At 49.5% G+C, this 19297-nt stretch overlaps 1 protein-coding gene across 1 annotated transcript in view; it reads right to left on the bottom strand.

Annotated features, from left to right (window-relative positions):
• Positions 1–10520: 10520 nt before the first annotated feature.
• Positions 10521–19297, bottom strand: part of GDAP1L1 (ganglioside induced differentiation associated protein 1 like 1) — a 34641-nt gene continuing 25864 nt past the window's right edge. The window contains exon 6 of the mRNA XM_004430378.3: positions 10521–11932. Coding sequence (XP_004430435.1) covers positions 11589–11932 — 344 coding nt within the window. The 3' untranslated portion in view covers positions 10521–11588. The remainder of the gene's footprint in view (positions 11933–19297) is intronic.

Consider the following 19297-nt stretch of genomic DNA (forward strand, 5'->3'; position numbering starts at 1 on the left):
CCAATGTAGTTGAGACCTGACTGCACGGGTTCATATGGACTTACTGGACATGGGTGGATGGACTTGGTTCCCAGAGGGATGCACTGCAGAAGACTTTAAAAGAAGTCTTCAAAATCAAAACGTTTTGATAGCCATCAAGGAGAAGGTAGGTTCTGTTACGAGAAACCCTGTGCAGTATAATCACCTTCAGAAATTGTTCCAGAAACCCCTAATACGGTCTCTGCCGAGTTTTAAAGTTGAACACACAGCACAGAAAACAGGTACTCTCATACCTTGGGAGGAGGGGGCCAGTAAATTCTTGCTCGCTGTTTAGATAGTAACCTGCTGGTATCCAAACTGTGCAGACCCAACAATCTTAGTCTAGGGATCTGGGCTGTGGAAGTGCTTGTAGAAGTGGGCAGAGTGTACAAAGATTTTATTGCAGCTATCTGCAAGAGTGAAAAACTGTCAAGAACTCAAATGCCAATCAGATAAACTATGGTAACTCTATATTAGGAATATAATGCGGTCACTACAAAGAATAAATGATGTTATATTTAGTGTGGAATCTGAAGGCAGAAAGACTTGGGTTTGTGCTGACTGTAACTCACAGCTGTGTGCCCTTGATCAAGTCCTCTCTCTGAGCCTCTGTTTCTGAAGTGTAAGAAGGGGATGGTGGCGCCTCACCTCATTCAGCATCCACTGCCCCGATAGTTGAGGAGCACAGGGGAACCAGGCCCTGTGCAGGGCACAGTGTTAATTCAGAGAGACAAGGTCCTGCCCTCAGTGGTTTACAGTCTAACTGGGCACAGACAATGAAATGAGCATCTCCAAACCATGCTGAGTGTCAAAAGCAGAGTGTTCCTGCAGCCCACCCTGACACTGTCACAGCTCAGGCAGAGATGATTGAGAGAAAGTACTTAGAAAAGCAAAGTGAGGAGATTAACGTGGACTCAGCAAAACTGCCTGGTTCTAATTCTGGCTCTGCCATACACCCTGGCTGTGTGACCTCGAGCAAGTTCCGTAGCCTCTTGGCCTCAGTTTCCTCATCTGTAAAATGGGGATAATATAAGTACCTACCTCAGAGTTGTTGTGAGGATTAAATGAATTGATCCTTGGAAAGTGCTTAGAATAGGACCTAGGATATGTGAGGTGCTGTATAAATGTCTTTCAAGTGCAGGGTAAGTCCCTGAAGTGCCATCGTTACCATAACTTACTTTAAAATCAGGAAAAAGAACCATACATGTCAGTGTTTTGATTTTGATTGACTCAGAGGTAGTTAAAATGTGTGGTCAATGGATGTGGAAGGCCATGTCCAGTGACCCAGCATAGGAATGAGACCGCGGTCTGGTCTCAGGGTTGACTAGGGGATGAGGGAGAGCGAGGGAGTGTTTCCAGGACAGCTGAAAGGAAAGGACATCGTGTGTCCGTGGGGTCGTTCAGGCCAGGGTTAAGTAGGTCCCGCTGTTGAGGATGCTGTCCACTCACAGGTGAGCTGAGGGCTGCCTGAGCTGGCTTCCAGGCTGCTTGTTTTCGGGGGCTGGGCTGGGAGCCCTGCCGCTTGCCCTGTCTTCTGTGCCAGGGTGTGGCTGCCAGGGTGTGGGTGTCTGAGGCCTACTGGGTGAGTGGGTGGAGGAGCCTGGGAGCCATCCCCGATCAGCATCTGAATCTCCGGAGCAAAGTTACTGGGGTCCTGCCCAGATGAGCTGCTGTCCCCATTTCCCAACTCCACTCCATTCATCCCTTCTTGCCTTCTGTTTGCATTTCCTGAGCGTGTTGCCTCTGCCAGGTACCCGCCCCTCCCGTGCTGCTGGGGAGTGATGCAGGGGCGAGTGGGTGGGGGCATAAACTGACTCTCACCTGGAGTTATTAGAAGCTTTGGACTGGAGCAAGCAGACTGCGTGCAAATCCTGCTTATCAACCCCTCAGCTGTGTGATCTTAGGCAAGTCACTTAGCCTCTCTGGGCTTGTTACTCATCGATGAAATGGGGATAATGATTTCTTTCTACCTCGCTAGTCCTTGACTGGCTTAATGAAATTGTGGGTGGGAGAATATTTTATAAGCTTTCAAGTGTTGAGCACCTAGGAGGGCAGCTTATTATTGAAGAGACTTATTTTGCCTAATGAATTCTCTCTCAGAAGCCTGGGGACTGTAACTCCTACGTGTCCCCAGTAACCCTGAAATGACTTGGTGTCATCAATGTAATTTTAAAAAAATGCAGGGGCTGGCCTGGTGGCGCAAGCGGTTAAGTGCGTGGGCTCCGTTGCAGTGGCCGGGAGTTTGCCAGTTTGGATCCCGGGCGCGCACTGACGCACTGCTTGTCGAGCCATGCTGTGGCAGGATCCTGTATAAAGTAGAGGAAGATGGGCACAGATGTTAGCTCGGGCCAATCTTCCTCAGTAAAAAGAGGAGGATCAGCATCAGACGTTAGCTCAGGGCTGATCTTCCTCACACACACACAAAAAAGGCAACATTGAATAAAATTAATAACAATTAGCATTTGTTCTGAATTTTTAAGTCTGGTTCTTGACATTTGTCTTGTATTTTACTGGGAATCTGTAGTTCCCAGCAACCTATGCCACAGAGAATACAGGCAGGGCTTTGGCCTCTAACACGTTTGGCTTCATATCCCAGCTTTGCCACTGTATTAGTCAGCTATTGCTATAATAATGCTTTGTAACAAATGACACCAACACTTGATGGCTTACGACAATAAATGCTCACAGGTCAGCGGCAGCTCTGCTGATATGGGCCGGCCTCAGCTGGTGAGCTCTGCTCCAGGCGGTAGGTCAGCTAGGCTTGGCTCCAGCCCACAAGCTGGGCTCAGGCCTCTTCCACTTTTTTTCTAGGGTTCAGACTAAATGGGTGGCAGTTCCCTGGGGCGTGCTCTTCTCATGCTGATCACTGGGGTACCCAAGCCTCAGCCAAACTGCACGGCACGTTTAAAGCCTGTGCTCACATCACATCCTGCCACTAACATTCCAGTGGCCCAAGCAGGTTACATGAATAAGCCCAGCATTGATGGGGCAGGAATAAACTCCACCGACAGTGGGAGGTGCTACCAAGTTACACTGCAGGGGCTGTGATGTATAATCCTATCGGGGAATCCAATAACACTTATACTTTGTGTATTTAACTCTCTGAGCCTCTGTTTCCTCATCAGTGACACAAAAATCTGTGGTTTGCAGAATTAGAAATAATTTATGTAAATTTTCTACTGCATAGTTAGTACTCCATGGATGGGAGCTATTATTATCAGCTCCATTTTAGAGATGAGAACACTGAGGCCTTTAGGCCATGTGGGCCCAGGTTGCTAGAGAAGGACCACACAGGTCTTTGGAGATATACTAGAGCGACGTGGGCAATGGATTCTGTGACTTGGCAGTGAGTCACTGATGAACTGAAGAAGATATGAGGATAGCCCTTACCGTCCTCTCCAACAGGACTCTTTCTGTGATGTTGGAGAGACCTGTCTTAACAGTGTAAACTTTGGGGGAGCCCATTACCACAGTCCTGGTGGTGGTGGTGTCTGTCTTCCTGGCTGGACTGAACTCTGATACCTCCATCCTCTTCATCCCGGGATCCCTGGAAGGCACCTCATAGAAGCCGCGCTAACTGATGGATTCCGAGAACACGTTTGCGCGTTGACTCTTCTTGTCCTCCACGCTTGGTTCTCTCCACGACATTCCAAGAGACAGAATGGGACCAGCGAAAGGACTCTTGCCTCGCTCACTCGCAGTGGGGTCCTGACCAAACCAGACCGCAGCCCGTGCAGGGCCTCGGTTTCCCCATATGTAGAACAGGCGGGCGGGGATCATGGTGTCCTGCAGCCTGGACTTTCTTGGAGTTGAAGATTCTCCTCAGCAGTCTGCCTGCTCCTCTTCTTCACGGTTATTCCTTCTGTCAGAGGCTGCTGGCTCTCCACCACGACGTGTCCTCTTCCTCCTTAGCCATGGGCTGCCCAACCAGAGACGACGTTTCCTTTGTCGCTGGGCGAGGCCCTGCGATTGAATTCTTACCCATGGAATGTGAGCAGCAGTGAAGTGACCCTCTTCCAAGTCTAGGCCGTAAAACACTGGACACGTGCTCTTCTGTCCTCTCGTTCCTTTCCTGTCAGATAAAACCTGGGCTTCGCAGGACCGTGCTGATGGAGACAGTGCACTAGAGGAAGGTGGGACAACAGCGTGGAAGGAATCCGGGTCCCTGAGTGAAGGCCGGGAACAGCCCGGGGCCAGTCTACACCACTCCCCCATTCCTGGGGGAAAGCGGAACTTTTGCTCTAAGTCCCTGATGTTTTTTCCCTCTTTTAAAACAGCTCAGCATTCGCCCCAAGGATTCTGCACTGCCCACCCCTGTACTCCATCTCCTTCTTTGTGCCCATTTCTCCAGGCCTGGCCTCCTTGCTCTCTCCACGCAGATGCCCTTGGAAAAGCTGCAGTGTGTTAGGCAGTTGGTGGAGACACAACTCAGTCGGGCAACAGTCTGTCTGTAGATTCTAAGAAGAATCGCCAGCTCTTCTAACAACCGAAGCCCTCCCTGTCTCCACACTGAGATGGGGCTTCTCTGTCTTTGCTTTGGGCAGTCATCTCTGAGTCTGTGCAGGACCAAACAAACCTCCCCCTCTTCCTGCTGATCAATCCTGCCACCCTGCTCCCCCGCCAATAACCCAGGTAAAGCCTGCACTTATCCCTCTGGCCAAAGTTGCTTCCCGTCCTGCCTCCTGAGTTCCCCTGATCTTCGAGCAATATTGCTCATTTCTTCAGCCCCAAGGCTGGAGGCTCCCTGGGGATGGGGACTGGGTCCTATTTCATGATTCCGGCCCATGGTAGGTGTTTCAGGAGTGACTTAGTTCATTCGGGCTGCTGTAACAAAAATACCATAGACTGGGTGGCTCAACAACAAACATTTATCTTGCACCGTCTGGAGGCTGGGAAGTCCAAGATCAAGGCGCTGGCAGATTTGGTGTCTGGGGAGAGCCTGCTTCCTGCTTCGTAGACGGCCGTCTGCTCACTGTGTCCTCACATGGTGGAAGGGGCAGGGGAGCTCTCTGACGTCTCTTTTATAAGCGCACTAATCCCATTCGTGAGGGCTTCACCCGCATGATCATTGGGGATTAGGATTTCAACATACAGGGGAATTTTGGGGACAGAAACCTTCAGTCTATAGCACCAGAGTGTTTGTGAATGGATCCTGCTCCTTCTAGTCCTCCCACCAGGGATCCAGACCTCGTTCTCCAGCAGATAGAAGAGGCTGATGTGCAGCATCCTCCCAGCTCAAAGCCTTGGGTCCCCAACGGTCATCAGTCATCTGTTCCTTGTCTCCAGAAGTGAAATGGTCACAACTGCCCTGACTTCATGTGCAACCTTGGGCAAGTTACTTAATGTCTCTGAGCCTCAGTTTCTTCATCTGAACAAGGAATGTGTATTATAATCGCTGCCCTTTCTACATCTTAGGGTGTCCTTAAGAGTTGAATGTGTGTGAGGGTGCTTGAAGCACTGCAGTAGTTGCCTTGGGTTGGCTTCCTCAGAAACAGACTCTGAGATGTGGTTTACATGCGGGAGGCTCTTGGGGAGTGCTCTCGGGAACATTACCTGTAGCGGAGTGAGAGAAGCGGGATAGGCGGGGGGAGAACTTGAACTGTGATGCAGTTGCTCCAGAACCTCAGCTGATCCCGTGGGGAGCTCTGGAGCTGGGGTGTCCCTTCAGAGACGTCCTAAAATGAGGCAACGGCCTTTCTTTCCCCATATCTAGCAATCACTGGATGCAAACTGGTCTTGGGGAAGTGGAATAACCTTGAGTGAGGGGGCTCCGTTTGGCGGGGGCAATGGCCTCAGAGGGACTCAGCTGGGAGCTGTCAACCGCCAACACTCCCAGCAGCTGGGGGAGCACATTCCTCAGCTCCGGAAGGGGACATTTAGGTGGCGCCCCACAGGATCCACTACAACAATAAAATTAATAGCCCCTGCCTCTGTATCAATAACCATGACAGTAATAACCTGTCACAAATGTACAGTCTTGACAGAGTAATTCACAGCCATCATCTTATGACTTCCTCAAAGCAATCTTCTGAGGTAAGTAGGGTGTGAATTTTTAACCCTGTATTTGAGGTGAGGGACCTGAAGTTCAGAAAGGTTAGTGTGCTGGGCAATGTCTGCTGCCTCTGAGCTCCACCCCTACCCTTCCACATGCTCCTCTGTGTTGCAAGGATGGGAAGCCTACAACGTACATTTCTCATACCGTTTCCCTTTGGGTTCTGCCGTGGTGGAGGTTAAAATAGGTCGAGTGGGCAGATCATACATCGTTGAGTCCATCCCAACATTCCTGTCTCCCTAGTTAGGTACAAGGGCTCTTCAGGTAGGTTACGGAAAGATCCTGCAACTCCTCCCCCAGCCCCCTCCCCCCACTAGACTAGTCACCGTGCTGTAAAATGGATGGGTCTCGGAGAAGGATTGTGTTTTATTGTGAACTCCATCAGGTGTGACTCAAACTGCGGTTTTATGGGATGTGGTTTCTTCATTAAAGCAAATCGGCACAGTCTCTGTCACTTTGTATTCAGCTCTCGGTATGGAAAATGTTGTTCTTGGTGTCAATTAGTAAGGACCACCAAAGGCCATTTGCTTTTACTCGGCAGGGCAGCTGGATATCTTCACTTTCTTACTGTAGGGCTCTGTCGGCTTTTCTGTTCTCTGTCATAGTCTAGTCTGTAGAGACCTTGATTATCCCGACGTCCCCATCACGAACAGTGACCCACTACATTGATGCCGTCATGCCGTACCCAGGGAGCAGGAAATGGCAAGGACCCCAGATGCTGTAGTAAGACCCAGGCATGCCAGAGGGTGGTATATAAACCCCATGAACATTCAGAGGCCTGGCACCTTGGTGAAGTTTCTCGCGCCCCAGGGGTTAGAAAATGTCAAGTTATCCCCTCTGAGTCAAAGACAAGTTGCTGCACCTACTACAAGAAAAAAGCATAGCAATTGGTGGCTCTCTTTGGTTTTGGGAGGCGATATACACCCATTTGTGTGTGCTGCTCCAAACCATTGACTGACTAACCCAGAAGAATGCCAGTTTTGAATGGGTCCCAAGGCAGATTCAGGCTGCAGTGCAAGATAGTCTGCCAATTGATCCTTATGACCAGCAGATCTAATGGTGTTTAAGTCATCTGTGAGATAAGCATGCTTCCTGGAGCCTCCAGCGAGCCCTAATCGGAAAATCTCAGTGCCCACCCCCAGGATTTGCAACAAAGTTGTGTCCTCTTCTGCAAATAACAGTTGTCCCACTGAGAAATAGTGTCTGGCTTGCTACTGGGCCCTGGTAGAGACTGAACATCTGACCACGAGACACCAAGTGACTGTGCGACCTGAGCTGCCCACCATGAATTGGGTGTCATCTGATCCGTCAAGCCATAAAGGGAGGCATGCACAACACCATTCTGTCGTCAGGTGAAAGCGAAACAGCTCAGACTATGTCACCTATTCCTGCCACATCGCCACCTCTCCCTCAGTTAACACCTAAGGCCTCGTGGCAAATTCCCTATGATCGATCGGTGGGAGAAGAAAAAGCGCAGGCCTGGTGCCGACTGGAAATGGATGGTTGCGGCACCACAGGAATGCCCTGAAACACACTGGAGAAGGGAAATCCTTTCAGCGAACAGGACTTCAAGCAGTATATGTGGTTGTCCGCTTTATCTAGCTGGAGACAGAAGTCCAGAAATATGGATCTACACATATTCATGGAACAGATGGTTTGGCCAGATGATCAGGAACACGGAAAGAACAAGATTGGAGGATTGGTAACAAGGGGGTCTTTGGGAGAAGGTATGTGGATGGACCTCTAACAACGGGCATAGAAGGAGAGGATATTTGTGTTCTATGCGGATATTCCCCCCAAAAGTACTTGCTGCAGAGGAGACTCAACAAATAGATGGACAAGATGATTGGTTTTGTAGATGTAGGTCATTTCTTTTCCATAACCGCCCTAGTGCTTGCTTAATAGGCTCATATACAAAATAGCCCTGGTAATCGAGCTAGAAGTTACTAGTGGATACAACAACATGGACTGCAAGACTGATTTAGTTAATACCACTACTGAGTGCCCAACTTGCACAGAATTCCTGATGTGGCACCATTGGAACTAGCCACCTAGTGGCAGGTTGATTACACTGACCCCTTCCATCATGGAAGGAGCAGCAATTTGTATATTCTGTAGATAGATTTGCCTTCTTTGACCATCGCATCCGTGGATACCTTGGTTCCAGTCTTGGTATTCCATACAACATTGCTTCTGACCAAGGAGTTGATATTACAGCAAAAGAAATACAGCAGTGTGATTATACCTATGGAATTTTCTGGTCTTACCATGTACTCTATTATCTAGAAGCAGCTGGACTCATAGAACATTGAAGTGGCCCATTGAAGACTCCATTATAGTGCCAGCTGTGAGACACTGTCATGTTGGGGTGCTGTCCTACAGGATGCAGTATGTACCTTGTACCAACCACAGTGCTGTTTCTTCCACACCCAGGATACGTGGATCTAGCAATGCTGAGGTGGAAATAGGAGTGACTACTCTCACTATTGCACAAAATAACCCGTTCACAGAAATGTTGCTTTCTAACTGGTGTAGCCTCTGTGGAAAACAGTATGGAGATTCCTCAAAAAATTAAAAATAGGAATACCTTATGAGCCAGCTATCCCACTACTGGGTATCTATCCAAAGAACCTGAAATCAACAATCCAAAGAGGCTTATGCTCCCCTATGTTCATTGCAGCATTATTCACTATAGCCACGACATGGAAGCAACCCAAGTGTCCCTCGACTGATGATTGGATAAAGAAGATGTGGTATATATATATATATATATATATATATATATATATATATATATACACAATGGAATACTACTCAGCCATAAAAAAGAGACAAAATCGTCCCATTTGCAACAACATGGATGGACCTGGACGGTATTATGTTAACGAAATAAGCCAGACAGAGAAGGACAAACACCACATGATTTCACTCATATGTGGAAAATAAACTAACACATGGACAGAGAGAATAGTTTGGTGGTTACCAGGGAGAAAGGGGTTGGGGGTGGGCACAAGGGGTGAAGGGACGCATTTATATGGTGACTGACAGACAATGACGTACAACTAAAAGTTCACAATGTTATAAACTATTATGACATCAATTAGAAAACAATAAAAAAAATGTTGCTTTCCAATCCTGGAACTTTGGACTTTGATGTCTTAGAGATTATAGTTCCCAAGGGAGGAACGCTTCTATTGAGGAACACATCAATTGAATTAGAAGCTCAGACCGCCACTCGGCCATTTTGAGCTCCTCATACCATTGAAACTACAGGCAAAGAAGTAGGTTACTCTGCTGGTTGGGGTGATTGGTCCTGATCACCAAGGGCAAATTGGGTTGCTGCTACAATGGTGGCAAGGGAGACTATGTATGGGAACTAGAGGATTCTCTGGGGTGCCCCATAGTACTTTCCATGTCCAATAGTAAAAGATTAATGGAAGACCACAGCAACCCAAGAATCACCAAAGTCTGAACCATTTCGCCAGCGAAAATACCCCAACCATGAGGTCCTGGCTAAGGGCAAAGAGAATGTAGAATAGCTAGTGGAAAAAAAGAGAAATTATAAATATCAACAATGTCCTTGGGATCAATTACAGAAATGAGGACTAGCAGCCATGAGTATTTCCCTCCTTGCTTCTTGTGTATGTGTGCACATTGTATAAAAGCAATGCTGGTGATGGTTAAATTTACATTTTAATCTGTGTATTACTGTATATTTAGGTATACCTGTGATCTCTAGAACCAGAGGAGGAATGAGAAGAGAACCCCACATCATCCAGAGTGGCGTTACTGACTGACGGGGCTTCGTGAGGCTCGTTTTTGGAGAGAGGGTGTTCGCCCGCCTCTCAGGAGAGCCGTTGATCCTGTTAGAATTAAGTGTGATGTTCTGGTTCTCGAGTGGAGTGAATTATGAGTGGGAGGGTCTGTGAGGATGTCTGAGTAGCCAAAGGAGTGGACAGTGCCAGATGGTGCCTCTGGTCTCTGAGTTCCACGCTTGCCCTGTCTTGGCCCTGGCTACTTTTTCATCTTGATGAAAACATGGGCAAATTCTTATACATTTTTGAAAAATAAATAAAACTATGCCTTATGTTCCACAGATTATACTCCTGGTTTAATGTTCTCTGGGCATTTTAACATGTTTTTCCCTCTGGGAAGTTGTGGGGGCATGTGCCCCAGGTGCCCCCTGAAGGTCCACGTACAGGTTAACGGGAGCGAATGGTCGTGGACACGCTCTGTAAACCGTGAAGCACTGTGTCCCAGCGAGGTGGGTTTACGTCAAGGTGAGAACTTTGCAAAGTCTATCCAGAAGCCATCCCCACAGCCAGCGGCTTGAGACCTGAACTCAACTCTTGCTTGCTCTTGTGGGGCACTGAGTCTGAACCTCAGGTCTCCACCCCGCTGCCCCGAACTTTTGGAAATGAGAGCTTGATGGACAACACAGCTTTAGAAATGAAAAGAAGCTGCTCCTCCTGGATGCTTTATTGGGGCTTTCAGTGGCGTCTGAGCATGAGTGGCAGTGACACCGGGACCCTCTCCCAACGTGCAAAAGGCACAGGAAAGTGATACACAACCAGGATGGGCAGCATGGATGCAGAGACCCCCCTGCATGGCATGGTGGGGCACAGGGGGAACCCCACGAGTGATGGGAAAGGTGGGCATTAAAGGAGATGGCTTTGGCGGAGGTTAGGAGAGGGATCGAGGTCCATCCATCTCCAGACCCACACCTGCACTGGGGCTGGGGCTGACCTGAGAAAAGGTCAACATGGCTTTTACTGCAAGTCTACCTCACATGATGGGAAAACTCAACTCCAGGTGGGAAGAGGATGATGGATGCTACCCTCAGGGATTACTGGTAAAAATGCCAAACCAAACACACTGGCTAAATCAAGAGGGAATGAGAGAGTGGGCTCGTGGTGTCATCCCAGACATGGCCTCGTGGTTGGGTGCCACTGCCTTGGCTCCAGGCAGTGCTGTCTCAGTCCACGTCCAGGAGAAGAAAGAAGGCCGTTCCGATCTTCAGGGGCCTCCCGTGGGGTCTCCGGGTCTCCAACCTCACCCGGAGGTACCACTTAGAAGAGTCGAGTCCTGATGTTGGCTTTGTCCTGTGGAAGAATTCCCTGGGCAAGAGGGAAGGGGAGGCGAGGGGTCAGGCCCTCCGAGCACCCAGCACCTCCCAGAATCTGGCCCTGGTGGATGAAATGGCCTGGGACTCACCTCAGATCCTAACCAGTCCCCACAGTTCCATCTTGAGAGCTTGGATCAAAAGCAAAGGCATTTGTGTTTTGTTTCTGTTCTCTCTCACACTCACTCTCTCCTTTAGTAGAGCCGTGGCCTCAACTCACGGCATTGGCGACATCTACTTCTAAACTATGGAATGTTTTCACATTGACGATAGAATTACTCCAGACAAGGGGCGGGGATGGGCTGTCCAGTGTTCATGAGACAGTGCGTTACTGAGAGCTCATGAGAATCACGCAGCACAGACACCGACAGTCAGACACCAAGCCCGGGCCCGGCTCTAGATGTATTTTTTCTTGAGGTACCAGTAGGCAAAGTAGCCCATCCCGCCCAGGGAGCCCATGAGGAAGGACGCCCCAAAGAAAGATGGGGGTTTCCGCTTGACCAGCCGGAACGCGTTGGGGATGACGGCCGACAGCAGGGTGGTGTGGATGTCACCGAGAACTTTCCGGAAGGCAAAGCGCTTCTGGACCCTCTCAAAGAAGGACTGCAGGTTGGGCCGGCTGCCATCTTCCCAGTATTTCTTGGACAGTCCCAGGAACTTGAGGCGGTGCAGGGTGGCCCCCAGGAGGACGTCAGCGAGGGTGAAGGCACAGCCACAGAGCCACAGCTCACATTTCTGGCCTAGAGTGGAAGAGAGAGGAGACAGGGAGGGAGGGATCAGCTTTTTTCCCCCCTACACTCACTCTCGCTAACTCCTCCGGCTTTCCGCCTGCCACAGTGTTTCCCCAAGATCGTCCACTCCTGTGCAACTTCAGTGATTTCTCCATACACTTATACTACCTCTATTATTATTATTTTTCTTTCAGTCAACTGACTTAAGTGCAAATACGTGTATTTAAACCCTAGAGTCATATATCCAACTGCCCATTTTACAGCTCCACTTGGCTGTACAGGACGCATTTCAAACTTGACATGTCCAAAACTGAATTCCTGACTGTCACCAAACCCACCGCCCTCATCCCCATGTCAGTAACAGCACCTCCATCCTTCCAGCCACTCAGGCCAAGGGCCTCAGGCCACGTTGAACTCGACTCTTTCTTTCATACCCCACATACAATTTGTCAGCAAGTCCCATCAACTTTATTTTGAAAATACCTCCAGGGTTTGACGTCGCCTCCACTGTTACCATCCTGGTCCGTTATCTCCCACCTGAATTAAAAAGTCTCCCTGCTTCTGCCCCTGACTCCCTAGAGTCCATTCTCAGCACAGCGGCCGGAGGGATCCTGGTAAAACTTAAGTCAGATTGTGTCACTTGTCTCTTCTCGAAGCCCTCTAATAACTCCTTGTCATGGTCAGAGTAAAAGCTGAAGCCCTTTCTGACCCTGGATTCTACTTCTCTCCCCCTTAACTCACTCTTCTTCAGCCACACTGGCCTCCTTGTGGTTCTTCATTCCAGGCGCGTTCCCACCCCAGAGCCTTTGCACTTGCTGTTCCCGCTGCCTGGGACACTCTGCCCCAACATAGCCACAAGGCTTACTCCACCAGCTTCAGATCTTTGCTCAAATGCCATCTTCTAGGGGGCTTCATCCATCACCCAATTAAAATTGAAACCCCAATCCCAGCAGTCGCTATCCTCCTCCCCTGCCTGGTTTTCCTCCATACGATTTATCCCCACGATTACACCATATATTGTGCATACCCATTTCGTTTATTGTCTGTCACCCTCTACCAGAATGGAAGCTCCATGAGGGCAGGAATTTTAATCTGTCTTGTTTGCTGCTGTGTCCCCTGTGCCTAGAACAGTGCCTGGCTCACTACGTCTTTACTGAATGACTGATGAATGAAAAAAGAAACTGTATTGTTAACAGTATCATTTTCCACAAACTATATGCGATGATAAAAGTATAACAAAAACAAAACAATGCTATTAAATTTCAGCTGGATGCTACCGCTCGCCAAAAATCTCTGAGCTCAAGACTTGTTTTGTTTGTTTGAAGAAAGGGGCAGATATTAACACATTGCCCCTTTCTAGGGGTTAACTACTAGCATCATACTCCTACTCTTTCTTTAATCAAAAGAATTGAAAAGAGAATAATTCTCACTATGTGGTTTTATGTTATTTATCACCATGGTCACCTGCCATCTAAAATTAGGCCGTGTATTTAGGAAACACTTGTTTGTGCAATATATTTCTCCCAGTTGTTTAGACCTGAAATTCTGGAGCTCTTTCAGTCTCCTCCATCACCTCAATTCTCCCCACTGACTACACCTTGATACCCACGTTCCTTTGCCTGGCTTTTAAGCCGTTTCAATAGTTTAGCTCCAATAGACTTCTCTAATCTTGACTTCTCATGAATTGCCCACCTGCGCACACTTCCCCCCAAAGCAAGTCACACCCATTTCAGCCTCTGGGCCTTTGCCCCTGCTGTAGCCCATGCCTGGAGTGCTCTCTCTCCCCCTCCACTTCCTGTGAGGCCTGCTTTCCTGGGAAGCTTGCTTCTGCACCTTTGAACAGGTGTTTCTTTCGGTTCCGAAATTCCGTGAATTTAATGCCCCCCACCGTCAAAACCTGAGTCCCCCTTTCACTCTGTGTCCTCTTGTTCACTCATTCATTCATTCACCCAACAGCTGTTTATCTAGTAGTATGTTCTGGGCATGAAGACACGACAGACACAATGTCTTCCCTCAAGAGGCTCATGGCTTCACGGGAGGAGGAGGCAAAGTGTAATGAAGGCCCTAGTCAGAAGTTCTTCTTGAATACGTCACCTTCAAGATGCCCATTAGACATCCGAGGGGAGATGATGAGTCAGCAGTTAGGGGTACAAACACCTAGTTCAGGGACGTGTCATCCACATGGAGGTGACATGCCATCACTGAGGGTATGAGTGTAGACAGATCTGAGAATAGGACCAAGGAGTGAGCTTTGGGGGTTCAAGATTTAGATGTTGGGCAACAAGGAGAAATCAGCAAAGGCGCACGAGAAGGAGCAGCCTGTGAGGTAGGAGACGACCCAGGAGAGTGCAGTGTCCTGGAAGCCAAGATAAGAAAGTGTTCCGAGGAGAGAGTGCTCAGCTGTGTTCAAATGCTGAGGAGAGCCCAAAGAAGAGGAGGCCTGAGAATCGGTGACTGCATTGGGTGACTGGTGACCTTGACACGGGCAGCTGGACTGGATGCTGACAGTGAAAGCCTGGCTGGAGGGAGTTCAAGAGAGAAAGAGCGGAGAGGAATTGGAGACGGTGAGCAAAGATCACCCTTTCAAGGAGTTTTGCTCTAATGGGAAGGATACGCCAGTAATGTGAGACAGGTCAAGAGTGTTTTTGTAAGCTGGGAAGAAAAACCCAGCATGTTGATGGGAATGACCTAGTAAAAGAGGGGAAACGATTCTACAGGAGAGAGTGGAGAGAATTACCGATGTGACGTCCTTGAGTGGATGAGCGTGGACGGCATCTAGCACACAAGGGGAGGGACTGGTCCTAGCTAGTTCAAGGACAGTTCATCCTTGGTAATAACAGGGAGTGTGGGTACCGGATTTCATCAAATCTAAGCTGCCATCAAATGTAAGACAGCACCCTAGAGAGAACAAGTGATGCCAATTAAACTGTTGATTGTGAGAAACATTCCAATTTCAGAGATGTTAAGATGTGATTTAACAAAGATGGATCTTAGAATTGATAAGATATGGTGTATGTATGAACACTAATGCTGGTGGGTGGGTAGCTGTGGGGGCCAGGGCTGTGAAGATCTTTTCCTAGTGCTTTGATTTTCTCAGTGATGTAAAAAGAAAGTGTCAGTTGAGAGTGAGGATGTGGGGCAAGTGGCTGGACGGTTGAGGAGAGAGGAGAAGGTATTAAGTAGTCATCTGGAGAGGGGACAGTGGGCGGCCTAGGGCAGCAGGAAGGCCATCCATCTAAGGCTAGTGATCATGAATGCAAAGCGAGACCAGCCAGCACCCCGGTGTGTTTCTCCAGCCACATTTAGGTTCACAGGTGCAGGCACAGAACACGTGGAGAGTTGGGTTTAATCAAGTTTGAGGTTTTGCAAAGTACGATGAAGCAAGAGAAGGGCAAGGGAGTGGAAGGTGCAGGCAAGGGAGTACTCATAGTGAGGGGTCAGGGAATTGCCGCTAGGCACAGAGGGAGGTGAGATCCTGATGGGGGTGAGGGACAGTGAACAGAGGCAGGATCAAGGGGTGGAAGTCCCCAGGTCAGACTGGATGGGTGTAGACAGCTTTGAGAACAGGACCAAGGACTGAGCCTGGGGCACGCCAAGGTTTAGATATTGGGCAACGAGCAGAAACCAGTGAAGGCGCATGAGAAGGAGCAGCCTGTGAGGTGGGAGACAGATCAGGAGAATGTGGTGTAATTTCCTTAATCGTCACAACAACCCCATCAAGTAGGTGCGTTTATATCCCCATTTTACAGATGAGGAAACTGAGGCACAGAGAGGTTAAGTAACTTGGTCAAAGCCACACAGCTAGTAAGTGGCACAGCAGAGTCTGGATTTGAACCCAAGCCATCTGGTTCCAGAGTCTGTGCTTGTAACCACTACATTAACCACTGCAAATGAACACAGGCAAATGCGTGTATCTCCACAGACACCCAGGCCCCTTTCAATAGGTGCATTCTTCACTGGGGTCTGTGTGCAGATCTGTCTACATGTCTGCATCATGCATGGTGTGTATGTTTACCCACGTGTATGCCTGCTCAAAACCATGCAGCTGATTGCAAATATGCACGTGGATATCCGCACCCATGGGCGTCTGTGTCCATGTGGTGTGGGGATTACCACATGTGTAACTGAAGTGTATGCCCACGTCCATTTGGCTGTTTGCCTGCAGACGATATTCACAAGCATGTATATGAGAGTCACTATTTAAGAATGTCCATGCCTATCTTTGCATGTATGTGCACGTGTAGCTATTTGGCTGGCATGTCGCCAGCAAGCTTGACCCCTTCGGTTTCCCCTCTCCTCTAGCTGTGCAGTCACTGCAATCCCCAGCCCTGACGAACCCCATCTTGTGCCCTCTCTGAGTCTGCCAGCTGAGTCTGCTGCAGACAGTTACACTGACCAGTTAAGCTTTAAATTCATGACCACAAAGCCCAAGAGGGCACTCGGCGCGACCTGGGTCCTGCAACAGCTCTTGAGTGGGCTCGCTTCCCCGCTCCCTGCAGAGACAGTCGTACGTCTTTCATCTTCCCTCCTCACACCTCTCAGTTCTCTCTCAACTGATGATGTCCCCTCATGCTTCATTCAGGAAACAGGAGCCTTCAGGCATGAAAGCCCTCACTCCCCACATGAAAGCCACAAACCCGGGCACGTGTGTTTGCCTTCTGCCACCCCGCTGACACAACGGAGGGTGTGATCCGCCCACTCTCAAGGCCAGTCCCTCTGCCGTTCCCTGCCTCCATCGGCTGCACATCTCCCCTTTGCCCTTCTAGATCCACTCCCCTCCCTTCTCCACGCTACTCTGTGCCGCAGGAGGCCGGCTTGGTGGATGCCCCAGTGGGTTTGGTCACTGGGTAGCAGAGGCAGGAGACAGGAAGGTGGAGAGTGAGGTCAGAGTCTTACTTCCCTGTTTCCTCTCTGCGGTCGCCATGGGCTGGTGGTGGCCCACAACTGAAAGTCACAGCCCCTGCCAGGTAGCCCTCTCCACCCGCCTCTCTGTCCAGGTCCCTGAAACTGCTCCCACCCCTCACCTCCCCAGGCGGGGAGACTGCACTTTTCCCGTGGCTCCCCTGCATCCTGCCCGCATCTTTGTAAACAAGCCTTGTGTTAAGCCCTCTTAAACTTACCCAATTTGAGGGTGCCCCCTGTTTCCTACAGGGACCCCGCCTGAACCACGCCCCTCCTGTCCTCTCACGGACTTTGCGTCATCAGTCCTGCGTGACTGATTTCTCCTTTCCACTGGGCCGTTTCCACCAGCCTGAAAACACACTCTTGTGTCTCCTGTCCTAAAAGCATTCCTCCCTTCACCCTGCATCCTCCTGCAGCCACCACCCCATTTCTCTCTTCCCTTCTACAGCTACAGTTCTCAGACGGTTTGTCTACACCTGCCGTCTTCATTCCTCACCTCCCATTCACTCTGCAGCCTTTTGCCCCCATGTTTCAAAGAAACCGCTCTTGGCAAGGTCACCAGCAACAGCCATGGGACAAAATCCAGGGGACACTTTCCTATCCTTGGTTTACTCAGCCTCCCGGCAGCATTTGACACTGTTCTCCCTCCTTAAAACACAATCCTTTCGGGGTTTCTACAACAAAAGGGTCTTCAAACCTCACTGGCCACTCTGTCTCGGTTGGCTTTGCCAGCTCCTCGGCCTCTCTCAGTGTGGGGGACGCTCAGGGCAGGTGTGGTAGTTTTAAAATACACCCACAAATTACTTGATACTTCTCTCTTTGGTGGAGCCCAGTTTTCCTCCCCTTGAAGATGGGCTGTATTGTGTGACTTGCTTCTAGTGAAAAGAATGTGGCAGAAGTGACAGTGACTTTCAACGGTAGGTCATAAAGGGTATTGTGGCTTCTGCTTCTTCCCTCTCTCTGGGACCACTTGTTCAGGGGAAAGCCGGCTGCCATGTTGTAAAGAAACTCAAGCAGCCCCACTGAGGAGTCCGTGTAGTGAGAACTGAGGTCTCCCGCCAACAACCAGTGGGGAACCAAGACCTCTAGTTAAGAACCATGTGAATGTCCCGTCTTCGCAGTGGATCCTCCAGCTCAAATGACTTCACCCCCAGCCAACAGCTTGAGTGTGATCTGCATCACGCAACCCTAAATTAGAACCACCCAGCTAAGCTGCTCCAGAATTCCCGATCCACAGAAAATGGTGATATAATAAGTGTTTTTTTGTTTAAGCCACTAATTTGGGGGCAATTTGTTATGCAGCAATAAATAGCTAATATATCAAGTCTTGATTCCTCTTTGTGTCTTTCACCACTCTCTCCCTAGATCAAAGCATCCAATTCTCAGCTTTAAACACCATATATATGCTGAAGACTCACATCTCTATCTCCAAATTGTGACCTCTCCTTTGAAAGGCAAACTAGAATATCTAATGGTTTATGTGACACCTCCTCTTGGGTGTCCCACACTGAACACTCGGTTCCGCCTGCCCATATGAGGGAAGGGTGCCACTCAGGAGCTCAGACAAAACCCCAGGAGTCATCTTTGACTCCTCACTCTCTCCAACCCATTCAACCACTCAGCAAGTCTCTGTCCATTGTTTCTCCCAAATCTCTCTCAAGTCCATTCACGCCTCTTCATCTCCACTGACACCACCTCAGTGCAAGTCACCTTCCTCTCACCTGGGCTGCCGTGACAGCCTCTCATCTGTTTCCCTGGAAACCCATTTTCACAGCAACCAGAGTGCTCTTCAAATCAGAACACTTCGCCCCTGTGTAGATTGCAAAAATGGCCACAGATTCCTCCCATTCCTGCACACACGCCCCCGTGCAACGTGGCTGTGCTGCTCCCGCCATCAAGAGGCGGGGTCTCACCCTCCACCCCTTTAATCCAGGCTTTGCCATGTCACTTTGCTTTCACCACTGGGACTTGAGTAAACACGATACAAGCAGAGGCTTGAAGAGTGCTTAAACGCATGCCGGGTCTCAGCTCTCTTCCTGCTCTCGGTGACCCTGCAAACACCACCTTATAAATGAGCCTGGGTGAGCCTGCCGGGTGATGAGCAGCAGGCCCACTTACTCCCACTGGCCCTGCTGAGAGCCAGCCAGCCACGAGTCATGCCAGTGAGACCACCGACTGCCAGCTGGCCACAAACGCAAGAGAGAAGCCAGCCATCGCCATGTGGGACGGAGACAAGCCGTCCCCGCTGAGTCCAGCCCAAACTGCCAAACCACAAAAAGGTTCTTCTTTTAAGTCACTCATATCTGGAATTTATTTGTTATGCAGCAAAAGCTAACCGATACATTCCCTTCTCAAAACCGTCCAAGGGGGGCGGAGTCAAGATGGCGGCGTAGGCAGACTCTGAACTCACCTCCTCCCGTGGACACAGCCAATTTACAACTACTCGTGGAAAAATTACCCCTGAGACAGCAC

The sequence above is a fragment of the Ceratotherium simum genome, chromosome 21 (assembly GCF_057802395.1).
Source record: "Ceratotherium simum simum isolate JZ-2026a chromosome 21, ASM5780239v1, whole genome shotgun sequence".
NCBI classification, from domain to species: Eukaryota; Metazoa; Chordata; class Mammalia; order Perissodactyla; family Rhinocerotidae; genus Ceratotherium; species Ceratotherium simum.